Raw genomic sequence first — 14,518 nt, 5'->3', positions numbered from 1 at the left:
TATCAAGGCCATCGAAAAAAGATCCGACGCGGTATCAGACACACCGCGGATTTACACGCGGTGGGTCAAGAAACCGATCGAACATTGGTTTTCTTCTAAATAAATGCCTGTGTAGAAGCATCATATCGATTATTGTAACGCTTCACTATATACAGAAATAGTCTTAGAAATCAGTTTATTATTTATAAAATAATTGTATCTTTTTCCTTTAATATTGTGTTAAATTCTAGAAATTTAGAAGATTCGTATCAACATTACAATAGATTCATATGTTTCATATAACTAAAATTTTTTTGTTAGAAATTTCTTTTATTGGAATAGGCATTATATGAATTGAATTACAAGGCATTAGATATGAAAGGAGCGTGGAGCTGGAATGTTAATGGTGGTAGCTCCGAGTTAACAGCTCCAGGATGGAGGACCCGAGCTTCGGTCGTTCATCGTGAAAGATAACACGAGTAACCGAGAGTTCCAATGTTTCCCCTGGCCACAACAATTGGAGCAGAAACAACCGGTCGCATGTTATTGGAAAACTGTTTCACCCACATTTTGTGAAGAACCAATCCCTCCTACACGGTCGATAATCACTCTCACCCCCGATGGCCCGCGAGTTTCCTTCCCCCCGAATAATCGCCGAGCAGAGTTGGGCAGTAATTGCTTTGTGATTACTTTTGTAACGATCACTCGCTATCGTCACGTTGATCGCCAAATCGTTGACTACATCTGCAACCATAAACGAGTAATCCGTGAACATTCGTTACTAATACGCGTATCATTAATCACGATTAGCGATGGGACTGATAACCGAATGACACTATGATTATTCATTCAAGACAATAAAACTTTATTGTGTGTTCTTTCTAAACTTTCTAAAACCAACAATTAGAGATCAAGAATTATTTGTGTAGAATATAAACAGTCAGTCTTGTAAGTATTCGTACCCTCTATGTTTATTCAAGAAATTCTAAATTAAATGACACGTTCAAATTTCCAAATAAATATTTCATTGTATCTATCTACATAAACGTGTACAGTTTATTCGTGCATATATTTCTAACGAAACGTCCGTTTGGAAACATGAAACTTATCGTTTGATTTAGACTTTCTTGAATAGTTACAATGGTTACAAATATTTGTGGGAGTGACTTGTAAGTAAAAATAGTGAAAAATGGTCGTGTCTCCCAATACAGAACAGCGAACCTGAAACAAAAAGGTAGAAGTTAAAACATGGCATCCAATAAAATTCAAACAGATCTCTACCTCCAGATGAAACATTTCGCATCTTTTCAACCTACGTCCTTCTCAAAAACCAATTTCCGAGCTCCACGCATTTTCTCCAAGTATCCGAACCTATCCTCTCGAGTGCAACAGCACCGAATCGCGTCGATCACGATCACGGATCGTTCCCTAATCGTAATCACGGATCAGGCATTGCCCGACGCTGTTCCATAAGTAACGCAGAGGCTTCTCAATTAACAAGAACGTCTGAACTAGCCGATGTTCGTTCCGAACTGTTCCAGATTCCTCAACAAGAGCAGAAGCCAGGCGGCGATGATAGCGAGCCGGGAACGAGAAAGGGAACGCGAACGAGAGCGAGAAAGGGAGCGAGAAAGGGACAGGGAACGGGAACGGGACAGGGAGAGGGAGCGGGACAGGGAACGGGAACGAGAACGGGAACGGGAGCGAGAAAGAGAAAGAGAACGCGAACGAGACGCGGAAACCGAGGCGGAATCGCCTCTGTCAGCGAGGTCGCGTTACGCCACGTTGAAGGACAGAAGACAGCGGCTGGCGCGGTCCAGAAGCTCTCACAACTTCGGCGGCGATGACCTCGACCTTGACGAGGAGCCACCCTCGCCGACGACCCAGTCGCCGAACGCTTATCTGGCGGCCAAGTACGGAGCCGGCTCTGAATTGGCCAGGAGTCGGAGCACTCACGCCCTGAAGTCGCGAGAGCCGAGCCCTGAACGCGACAGAGCTGGCGCCGAGAAGGACGGCGCTGCTCTCAGCTCCTGGGCGAGGTACCTGAAGAATAAATACGGAAATCGCACCATCAAGGACAAGGAGCCAAGCTCGTCCGCCTCGACTATCCCGTCGTCGAGGTAAGAACTTGTTGCATTTATATTCACGGTGATGATATGTATTAACGTGAACGTGGAAGCATTGGTGATTGGCTACTGTCACTGGCGATTCTACAGGGTGTCTCGGTCTAAGTGATACGGAGCTCTAACTCCAAAACTATCGGCCGAATGCAAAATTTCAAATATGGAAACTGCATGGTAAAATGGGGCTCATGTTTCAGCGAAAAGGAATTTTTGTTAACTTTGTTATTTAACGAGATATGATGGTCAAGTTTCGTTTTTCAAATGGAACAATCATATCACGTTAAATAACAAAGTTAACAAAAATTCCTTCTCGCTGAAACATGAGCTCCATTTTACCATGCAATTTCCATATTTGAAATTTTGCATTCGGAAGATAGGTTTGGAGTTAAAGCTCCGTATCACTTAGACTTGGACACCCTGCCTTTACCTTTGTTAGTTGCTTCAAATGGGAATTTGTCTCTAAAGCATTCACGTTTACTAGCGATTGTAGACACTCGTTGGTGATGGTTATACAGGGTGATTCTCGGAAAGTGACCGACGCTATTACCTATGAAATTCGAAGTCGCGTTCAGACAAACAGTAATCAGTTTCAAGGAAGGTAAAGGTTGCGGCTAAGATAATTTAAATTGAAATCTGTCAGTAAACTTACTATGCTCGGCAACAAGAAACTCTTGAACCTCAATACGTGCCTGCTATGAATACAAACAGTAGCAACAACAGTAGTAAACAAGTGTCTCGACAAAACATTTAACAAAAGCTATGAAATTTGAATCTCAGACGTAATCAAAATATCACTTTGACCACACGACCATACAAAAAGAAAAATAATAGTTTCGTTACGCATTAGAAAAATTCCCTTTTCTGGCGTTCAATGCTGACAGAACAGTGGTACGCGATAAAAAAAGACAGATATCATCGGAAAAAGTAACAAATATCTGCACGAAACTTTGCACACAAATTATATAAACAGTTTTGGTGTCACCCAGTGCCTCCACACCCTCATAGAGACACCACTGACTCAAAGCCGTAAACGCTCTGGCCAGTCAACGATCGATTTACGGCACGGTCTCGAGAGGAAGATCGCTGCTATCGCTTTTTTCACACACGGGAAACGTTTAATACACTCCTACCGCTAATCGCAACGAAACGTAACGTGTCCTCGGTGACATAAAGAGGCGTGAAGTCGATAGGTCGCGGGAAAGGCCGTCGAGAAAAATTGTACGAACGAAGAAAGCCGTGAACGCTGTACGTGCAAGGATCCTGCGCAACCCTTTACGCAAGCAGAAGATCCTATCTCGCGTGAAACACGTCGAAAGCAAATAATGTTTACCAAGACAGCGTACCTTCGAATCCTTCGTTAAACCGCTTACTCGAAAAATTGTTTAATGGTAAACCCTGGATCTTCCAGCAAGACTCGACAGCCGCGCGCAAGGCTAAACCAACACAGGAACGGCTGGAAAACGATCTCCCAGGCTTCATCGAAGCTTCCGATTAGCCGTCCGGAAGCCCCGATCGTAGCCAGTTTGACTATAAACCCAGGCGCGCTTTGGAGGAGATGGCGTGCAAAAAATATCACCCAAACTTGGAGTCCCCAGAACGGTGCATTGAGCCAGCAGCGGCGAAGATTCCTCTCGAGACCGTGCGTAAATCGATCGACGACTGGCCAGACCGTCATTCCGTAACGAGACACTATCGCGAGTAACGTTTAGGATTACGGAATTCAGACATTCCGCGCGAATACCGAGGGAAGAAAGGGGGTACTTCTTGTTCGACGTATCGCTATTTTATTTTTATTTATTTTTGTGAACGGAGGTAACTCGTTAACCCTTCGAGGAATGTTGACACTTTTGTATAAATCATCGTTAAAGCGAGACGATATATTTGTGCGTTAACCCTTTCAACTATGGCGAGTTATATCATACAAATTATATGTGTTCCAGTGATTATTTCTGATTGGCTTTGGCCAAATTGCAATTGAGACATACAAAAATAAATGTTACAGAAATTATATGTTACATGTTACATACAAGTTAAAGAAATTTTTAAAGATGTGTTAAGAAGAAGATTATGAAAGATTATGAAACTAAATGTTGAAGAAATGAAAATCTTCTTATTTGGCTACAGCCTTTCGTGTATAGTCAACCCTACTTTAATGTAATTGATTTCTAAAAGAAAGACGAATGGAACACACATAGAATAAAGTGGGGTTGAAAGGGTTAAAATCAATCTACATTTTTTTGCTTTCAATTAAAGCAAAATAAAAAGTTCGAAATTCATCCCTCGAGTGGTTAATGGGGCACAACACTGTAAAATTTGTTGTATATATTCAGTGAAACGTATTGAATTTTTAAAAACCATCCATCGTATAGTTACTTCATAAAGAATTTATGAAAATATCTTTCTTTACAGTGTTGTGCTGCCTTAAGAGATTTTTAATATTTAAAGAGTTGTTGATTTTACAGCTGTCTAGAAATATAGTACTTACTTCTTTTGAATAAATTGTAATTATCAAATTATCTGCCGAATGAGAATGAAATTCCGAGCAATTAGAATGAGGCCTGAGGACTGGCCACGGAATGACTAATAGCTTGTAAATAAGGCCATGTAGGGCATATGCTTACGTAAACTATCCTCATTATTTAAGTATCCTCGCCCTACTCCTGAGTGATTCCCACGTGTTATGATACGCTCTATATAATAAATGGTAGGGGCAAATGGCTAAACACGAACCTCTTCTTCATCATACCACACAGAGCACGACAAATCACCATGAAATATTGAAACATTATCAATAGATTAGAATATTCATCCACCTTTATAATGTGTAACTTTTTGGAATATAATGTGTTTTAAAATAGTAGTTTGTCGTATGTATCTCATTTGAATTTAATGAACAAAATCTGTGCATTTCCAATATTTAAACAACCATTAATTAAGTGCATTGTACCTCATAGTTCATACAAAATTATTTTCCTTTTATTGGCATTGATTGATAGAAGTTCTAACCCATCGAATATAACAAGTTATTGGAAAACTCTCAAACATAAATTTACTGTAATCTATACAAGAAATAATTTAATATGGAACAACAGAATTCAAAATCATATAAAAAAATACATTTATAATACTGCAATAAAGCTCACATGTTAAATGTATTAATATAGACAGAGATGAAGTTATCCACGTTTTCTACATTACGTATTCAGTAACGAATTGAATAACGCATACAAAATGTATGTGTATTTTATTTTTTTTTTTTTGTTTGTATTATTAATCACATCCAAACGTACAAATTGCATTAAAATAGGTAGAATAAAACATGGGAAATGCATTAGAACGTACGTTGCATGTAATAATTTCAGTGCGTCATTTAAATAAAATATGCGAAACATTAATTACACGTATTGGAATTCATATTCAGAACGGACGAAACATATTTAATAAATAATAATTCAATCCTTGAATTGGTATCCTAGTTGAAACTTTAAACACCGCGAACTGTTGACGCAGCGCTGATGTTTCATGCAAATTCCCGTACCTTGTCACACATGTATCAAAATTAATTCTCAATACGTAATGATATACATTCGATAAACAATACTGTAATCGTTAAATTTACAATCTGTTTTAACGGTTACGCATCGCTAATTTATTGACAGGCCGTTGCCATTTCATTACTCGTTATACAACTCGTCGAGCACATAACGAGATGAATAATTAAGGGGACAAAGTGTTCTTTTATTCGTTTTATTTCGCCATATTAAGAACGAGCACAAAATGTAAATGCAAAAATGAATTGAAGCACAATGCAAAATAAATCATGCAATAAAATGTTGGAGGAAAGTTAGATATTTTGTAGAAAATATTTGTCAAACCTCCAATTTACTATCTTTCTTCTATAATATAGAAATTCATATATTCCACACAAAATATGACACATTTTTCCTCCACACGAAACACATCAAAATGTAACTTAGGTTTGCTTGTGAAGCAGTGATTAAACACAGTATAAAAACCTGTTCGTAATGAAAACGTTACGAAAGATTCCCAGGATATGATTATTCACGCCACTGTAGTTTAATCGCGTCTGGTGTTAGAAGCTTCGGAAAATTGAAGTTGCTATACGATCGGTGGCATACTGATTCAGCTCGAGTATGTCTAGACACGCGTGGAAAAGGAGTAGGGGTACCGTGAACTTGGCCATTTGCCCCTTACCTGGCAAGAATCCATGAGAATATATATGGATCGGTGATATAAAGTGGATCGCGTTGCCAGTCACATGGTGCTAAAATTATAAACGTGTATTTAATTCGAACCCCACTTTCGTCGTAAACGGGGTGTTCCAGTCTAGAATATCCAACAAATCTATTTTTTGGAGGAATATGAATTTTTCTGAAAAATTGACACGAACTTTCTGGACAGCCTAATGTGTTCTTGAAATATAAATAAACACGTGTGCAATATTTCAGAAAAAAAGTTGTAGTTGCATTTAAAGAAAAGAAATCGAAAAGAATATCTGAAGATTGTCGCTCTAGACTGGATTACCCCTTAATGGAAGTGTCCCTGGATGAACTGAGAAGTTAATCTTTTTACAGTAGCAGCGCAGCCTCGCGGAGGTTATCGCTCGGTCTACCTTTGAGGCACGGTGGCCAAACATCATTCGAATCTTCTGACGACGATCAAAAAAACCCGTCAGGCTCCCCCACGTCCCCTACAGCAGCTCCCGTTATACTCGCGGCAGCAGGTTCCTCCACTAGGTGAGTGAATTCAACGACCGTATGCGTTGCTGTTCAGATTTATTCGAACGAGATTATTTAACAAAAAAATCGACCACCAAAGGAATCGTTCAAAGCAGCATTTTTTTTTTACTTTTTAATATTTACTGATTACTATGCTTGCGAAATGTGGAAAGCTGAAACACAAACTTTGAATAAATTTTGCCTTGTTTTATCAGTTGCTGACACAAGGCTTCTAAGAGTTTGTCTTTTGTACTGCTATGCAAAGTTAAACTACACCAGCCTTTGAATAATTACGAACGGTATTGTGTGCGCGAGGTCGTAGAGGATTTTCGTGTATGATCGATGTTCGAAATGTAACAGCAATGGCTGGAGGAGTCACTACTTGCTGAAGCGGCGGCAGCTGTTCAAATTTGGGATGCGGGGGAGCGAAGCCGGATGCTTTACCTGGCCGAGAGGCCTCGCAGTTGGCCCAGACAACACCATCGTCGTGGCTGACAGCTCTAACCATCGTGTTCAAGTAACTACTTATGGCTTACGATACTACCCTTCTACTCGAAATCCTCGAATATTATACCATTCCAGAGGCATTCGTATCGCAGAAATTTAATTTTCCGTAAATTACAGGCGCAAAGGTTCTAAAAGTTCAAGCATTCGTTCAAGCAAGTTTCATGGCATGAAAGTCGAAACTTTGAATGTTTAGTTACTGAAGTGATTCTCTTTAATTTCTTCATTTTCGAAATTAGTAGAAGGATACTTATAGTTTGTCTACATAGACAGAGTTAAGATAATATTGAATGCAATAAAGGTACAAACATTTTGAAAATTTTCGAAATTGAGGATGGCGATGTTTTAATCAAATCAACTTTCTTTGAAAGGAAAACATAAACGACGACAGCAATTGAGGTACTGCTCTTTACGTTTTCCCCTCAAAGAAAGTTGATTTAGTAAAACACAGCCATCCTCAATTTTGAAAATTTTCGAAGGATTTTAGTTTGATCCTTAGACTCTTGTATAATTATACAGAGAATTTCGTTTGGACCATTAGATTGAAGCTGGCTCGCTTGAAAGTGAAGATATTCATCCCACCACAGAGTAGATTAATGCTTGTTTTCGGAATAAATATTTCTCTTGATATATTCATATTGCGCACCATTTTGAAACGCAGAGTTTTCCCTACATTTCTCTATTTTCGTCTCAATGTTCACTATTAATTTGCATTCGTGTTTAATTAAATAGTTTCATAATTGAAAATTGCAAATCAAATAACTACATATGTAAAAAGAAACATTTTATCAACCCTTACCAAATATAAAGGACGATAATCTGTACGATAGTAGAATTAATAACTATTGTAGGGGATGAACACTGCAAGCCTTAAAAAAAACTAAGCGTCAATTTCTCGACTAGGGAACTCACTATAAATACCCGATATAAATGATTATTTTTCAATGGAATGGTACTAACCCTTTAACGATACCGTGACGTTTCTCAGGTATTTGACTGCAATGGGAACTTCATGAAGGAGTTCGGAACGTACGGAAGCGGCGAGGGTGAATTCGACTGTCTCGCCGGGGTGGCCGTGAACAGGATCGGGCAATACATCATCGCGGATCGTTACAACCATAGAATACAGGTGCTCGACCCATCCGGCCGTTTTCTGAGAGCCTTCGGCTCCCAAGGCACCGCCGACGGTCGGTTTAACTATCCTTGGGGGATCACCACGGACGCTCTTGGATTTATTTATGTGTGCGATAAAGAGAACCATCGCGTGCAGGTAAGTGTCATTGCGATTCCCTTGGAATTCCATCGAATTCCGACCTTTGAAACTCGAGGGACTCGTTATCAATTCTTCAACCAGACCTTGAAGCGATGAGACTTCCTCGGGTGACCCAAGCGATGAGACTGATACCATATCAACACTAGGTGGTACAGTAGCCACTTATGGTTCGTGAATATGTGTGCAATACATTCTGAAATTCGATGTTTTGGCTACTGTTAAAGTGGATGATAACCCAAACGAATCATACTTAGACAGATACAGAAAAAGATATTCACTAACTCTGACTGTATGATTTCTATACTACAAGAATCGTAAGAATGATCCAGTACCTAGTAATGGTTCATATACAGCAACAGAAACATATAGTCTACCAACCTACAGGAGGCAATAAAATCGAAGAACTCACTCGAATATAGTCAATATCGTATCAGTCTCATGGAAAACTACGAATATTCCTACATAGAACCATCGTGGCTCACGCGATATCTATTCCTCAGGTGTTCCAATCGGACGGCACGTTCGTGGGCAAATTCGGTACCTGCGGAAGCGGACGTGGCCAACTGGAACACCCCCACTACATCGCGGTGAGCAACACTAACCGCGTGATCGTCAGCGACGGCAACAACCATCGTATTCAGATATTCGACGTGAACGGGCGGGTGCTGACCTCCTTCGGATCCGAGGGCTCCGACGAGGGTCAGTTCAAGTTCCCCAGGGGCGTCGCTGTCGACGACCAGGGCTACATCGTCGTCGCCGACTCCGGCAACAACAGAATACAGATATTCAGCCCAGAGGGCGCGTTCCTGAAGTCGTTCGGCGGCTGGGGCAGCGGTGACGGTGAATTCAAGGGACTGGAAGGTGTCGCCGTCACGTCGACCGGTAACATCGTCGTCTGCGATCGCGAGAATCACCGCGTCCAGGTGTTCTGATTCGTCCTCTCTTTCTTTTATTTTCTTTCTCTTTTCTTTCCACGAACCTTCCAAACGGGATGGGATCAAGTACGATCGCGATAGAGGAGGTTATCCTGATTGGTCCGTACAGCGTTCCATAAGTAATAAATGTTTCGATCTATCCACTGTCAGGCTTGTTATGCGTACATCTATATCTTCGTCATTAAAAGAAGAAGGAAATGAATGAATCTATCATCGATATGAAAACGATTCACTGAATCAACACAGGCTGCTTCCTCCAGCCTTCGCGAACGCACGAAATTCTGCGGGAGTTTCAGTAGTTCGTGATGGTCTGGGTCAGACAGCGGAGCAGTGGTGCCGAGTGAGGCTAAGTAGAGTATGACTGCAATGGTCAGACAGTGAAGCAGGCCTGGCGAGTGAGGCTAAGTAGAATGTGGCTGAAATGGTCAGACAGTGGATCTATACCAATTTTTGAGACACACGATGAATATTTATATATAATCTCTTTCACCGAGCATAGGAAGCATAAATGTGTAGACAAGTTGTCAAAATTTGATTAACTCTCTGGACTATAGTTTATAACAATAGTTGAGGTTAAGAACAGAATGGAACTGTGAAGCTTCATTATTCGTACTTCAGATATTCTTTATCATTACTACATTTGCGTTTAAATACTGTTTCCATATTGTACGTTTCATACTTGTGGAAGTTTCGAACCTGATCGATAAAAATTCGAGTCTACTCGCAAAACCCTCGATCCCATCGCTACCTTCTTATTCTCCTAACCAGAGACTTCGAGCGATCTCGGGCTTAAAAAATTGCAAACTCTGTCCAAAGTACTTTCGACTGCGCGCATGATCAGAACGAGCAGCCCTATGGTCCGTACCCCGATCAAAGGGATTTCTAAAGTCGACTTTGGCGCGGAAACTCGAGCAAAATGAGCACTTCGACGACGAGTTCGGTTTATATATTTCTCCAGGGGGATGGGGAGGGTGGGTTGTCGCGTAAACTTGCTTGCTTCGTTAGGTTATTAACATTAGTCGTTTGTGTGGAGCTAATCTATTCGGGGGGAAGCCCTTTGGTACAGACCATGGAAGCTTTCGTTTCGGGGGAAAAAATTGATTCGATCTGTCGTGGAAGTTCTCGTGACTCGAACTCAGGATTCAGCTCGATTGTCTGTGAATTTCCAATATATTCCACTTCATTTTTCGCGGCCTATAGTTGCTCGATAACGAATCGACGATGGAACTGAAAGAGAATATCTCGGACGTTGGTCGATTCGATGATTCGTAGCTTGAAAAAAAAAAAGAAAACGTAACCAAGAAAAATCCACCCGTTTATCTTTTCTTCTTCTCTTACACCCTCCCTTATTCTGTCACCCTCCTCCTACGCACTTGATATCCGCGTTAACTTAATTTAATTTATACTCAAAGTGACAACAAATACAGTTTGTACCGTTTGTATGCTTTAAATAAATTGTTGCGGAAGTATTAAAAAAATTTTTTAAAACGAACCACGTGTCCCCTGTTTCTTCGATCCGTCACGCACGGTCAAATCGTCTTTAAATCGTCGTTGATAAAAATCTCTACTGTGCCTGACGACGTCCGTCTTCCCGTTATTCGTTTGGGACTCGGAAATGCTGCTTAGGCAACCACAGACACAACTTCTTTATATGACTGTTGAATGTTAATTACACATTTTCAATTATTTTTTATAGTTATAATATACGGAACATATTATAAAATTATATCAAGCAGTGTCGATGCAAGTAAATATTTTCGTAATCAAAATATAGTTCTCGTAAGAATTTAAGTCAGGTAAGTCTTCCTCGTATCACAGGTTTTATTAACCAATCAAAATTGGTCATCTCCTTGAAGTCTTTTTCATAACGTGTACCATCAATTTACCTCGACGTCGAAGATATTAGTATCGTCCAAGGCTGAAAAAGAAAAACACAACGATCTCACCTCTTCTTCTTCACGTCCGCCGAGCCGACCTCGTTCTGAGAACGACCCACTGGAAATTAGGACGATTCGTCGGGCGTATCTTGGACGAATGCCTACAGCTAGAATAGAGAAACGAACGACGGGGGTGAGTGAAAAGGTGAGTGAGTCAATAAATATATAATTTATTAAATGCAATGATGAAATGGTGTAACAATAGGGGGGCGGGCGAACGGCGATCGCAACGATCGCCTTGAAGGGCGGACAAGAGGTAATACGCTGCCCCGCCCAACACCCCCGGATCGGAAATATAGATAAAATATTTTCGTTATTATTTACAATATTAGTTGAACGTTAGTCAATAATAAATAATAAACGGTGGCGTAATTCTTTATTTAATATAATTTAATAATGTAATATATTACGTTTGCGATAATAAAAATATTACAAGAGATGGAGCCTTTACCATTATTCGTTTCCACTAAAAGTAGCACGAACCTGTTTACTTATTTTTTTTTCATTTTAATTATTGCCGCCTTCGTTCAAAAATTCACTGCGGAAGTAATTCCCTCGGTTCGTTTCGCCCTATGCGCTTCTGTCGGGTCGATAATTAATTTTCTTTCATCGTTTACTGTTTCTTTTTTTCCGTTTCATTTCTTGCTTCTTCATTCTTTCAGTTTTTTGTTGTTTTTTTTTTTTTTTGTATTTTTTGCGTTGACGCGAGATTACTCGCGCGACGAACGAGGAGAGCTCCAAGGAAATCGGCTTCGTGAATTTTCGAACGCGGTTTACGTCGGCTGGGATGCAGATGTCGAAACAGCTGTCGAAACCATCAACCTTCCGGGATAGTCGCTCGTCGCGAGAATCGAATGAGGGGTGGGGGGGGGAAAATATTGAAGAAATCAATCGATCGGCGTTACGATTCCTCGATACCGTGTAGAAAAATCGCACACGTTTTATCACAAACGAAATTACGCGACAATGCTTGGACGTTGATTTGTTGTTGTTTACTTTTATATCGAGTAAAATTACAAGAGCGTTGATTACACCTCGATAAAGACTAGAAATATGTTTTATGTAACGCACGGAGCCAGGCAGGCAGCAAGCAGGTACAAAGTGACCGTCTTAATCAAGGAACAGTGAGTAAGAACAACGTGAGCTAGGCACCGATATCCGATCGTTTCGACCTTTTCGACATCGTGATACAAACGTCCTACAGGATGTCTCGCGACACACCAACACGACGTTGTGGCTCGTGGGATCGAGTTCGATTAGTGGTTCCGTGGAGAGAGGGAAAAAAAGCAGAAAAAACATTCGTAGAGAAATTTCGTTCAACGTTATTTTTTTTTCATAGTCGATCGAATCGTTAGTAACAAAACGTCTCCTCGTTTCGGGTGCAACGTCGTTTCGCGCGAACTGATGCGTTGTTTCGGGGCGTTGAACTTTTTTTCCCTTCGTCGAACGACAAGCTACTCCAAGTTTTTCATTTGTCATTTCCGTATCATTTTTTTCTTTTGTACGAATTTGCAGTGCCGATTACGGATGGACGGTCGTGTTGGTTCATAACCAGACATCTTACACGCGTACATAACTCGTGCGATTTATCTGTGGAGACTGGACAATTGGAAATATTCGAATCTATAGCGCGAATCAATCATTCCCAATCAGAAGAAAAAGTTTCGCTTAATAGTTTCACTATACCTACTGATTCGTCTCTGCATCTAGAAAGTTTAGTTTGAAAAGTGGCATGACATTAGTTTTATTTATTTTTAATTATTTTTTTTTTTTTTAATAATTCTCATTTCTGTATTTCGAGTTTAATTAAGTAGTAATAAAGTTATAATTAATTATCTTTTAATTAATTAAAGTGGCAGCAGTTAGGCCATGCGGCTCCTATCATCTAGTCGTCTTTGACTCTTGGCTTTCTTAGGTAGATTTAAAAATTTGTTTACTTATTAAACTTTATTTTTTTTTTTTAATATTTTGAGAATAATTTGTATTAAGTGACTTTTAAAGTTTATGTATTCCTCGAAGCGCCTACCCTAGCGATGTCTTTTTTTTTTTTTAGTTAATTAATTAATTCTTTTTTAGCATTTTCTCGTTTTCTTTTTTTTTCCCGCTTCTTCATCCGTACCTCGATAAGGTATTTGTTTTTTTAATCCTCATTCTCGTGTACGTGGTAATAATGCGATTCCTAGAATAGTAATAATAATGGGGGGAACTGTGAAATATTTTGTCCGAGCGGCGTCGACTTTTCCATTCGTGGGAAATTCCGTATCGTTCGCGACTGAAAAATACTGTGTGCAGATACTGTTTCCCCGTTACCGTTAGTATCGGTAATCAATTTACTTCAATAGGTTTTCGAATTCTGGAAAAGCGACGACACCGCCGTTTTAGCGATCGGGCCCCACTGCCAAAGAAACCCGTTTAATTCGGCGTGTTACGGTGCTAGAATTTCTGTCTTTTTTTTTCTTCGTTTAATATCTCCTTACCTCGCCTGTTATTCTCCCGAAAGGGTTCGTTATGTTGTTCCTTTATTGTATATATATATATTTTTTTTTTAATTCATTATCATAAAATTCGACGCTTGATTGCCACGCACGAAGTTGTACACAAGCCCGACAGACTAAAAATATTCCTATAGGTGAGACTTTTTTTTCTCCTTCGTCATCGGCCTCGCTTTCCTTCTCGCGTTCCTAAACACCCCTACCCCTATCCCTCCCCCTCCCCTTCCAGCCCGCACTTCGGTATCTTTTTTTTACATTTTTCTGTTTAAACGTTTTCATCAAACGTACTATACTCGCTAGCCCTCGTTTAATAGTTGTCTTAAATATGTAATAAGCAAAAATATGAATATAATAATAGTTTTGTGTATATAATAATAATTATTATTTTACTCGTCTCGTTTTAAGTATCGATAGGATCGTGATTAATTAATTAATTAATTAACAATGATTAAAAGAGTGTGTAAGAATTCCTTATCCCTCCGTTTCATCAGCGTTCGCTCAGCATTTTTTTTTTTCTCTATTACCGTTCCCATTCG

General features: G+C 39.9%; 1 protein-coding gene across 8 annotated transcripts in view; it reads left to right on the top strand.

Annotated features, from left to right (window-relative positions):
• LOC128887216 (RING finger protein nhl-1) overlaps positions 1–10,890 on the top strand; it is an 87,671-nt gene extending 76,781 nt beyond the window's left edge. For 6 of the 8 annotated variants that reach the window (XM_054142873.1, XM_054142868.1, XM_054142869.1 and 3 more), the window contains one exon: positions 1,521–1,968. In XM_054142873.1, the coding sequence (XP_053998848.1) occupies positions 1,521–1,826 (306 nt within the window). In that variant the 3' untranslated portion in view covers positions 1,827–1,968. Of the gene's footprint in view, positions 1–1,520; positions 2,100–6,697; positions 6,860–7,201; positions 7,359–8,333; positions 8,616–9,118 lie in introns of those variants that run through there. The other 2 variants (XM_054142875.1, XM_054142874.1) reach the window with 2 other exon arrangements.
• The last annotated feature ends 3,628 nt before the right edge of the window (positions 10,891–14,518 follow it).

This window comes from Hylaeus anthracinus, unplaced genomic scaffold, assembly GCF_026225885.1.
Source record: "Hylaeus anthracinus isolate JK02 unplaced genomic scaffold, UHH_iyHylAnth1.0_haploid 11985, whole genome shotgun sequence".
Lineage (NCBI taxonomy): Eukaryota > Metazoa > Arthropoda > Insecta > Hymenoptera > Colletidae > Hylaeus > Hylaeus anthracinus.
Note: the sequence above shows the minus strand (reverse complement) of the source record. Positions and strands in the feature narration are given on the sequence as shown.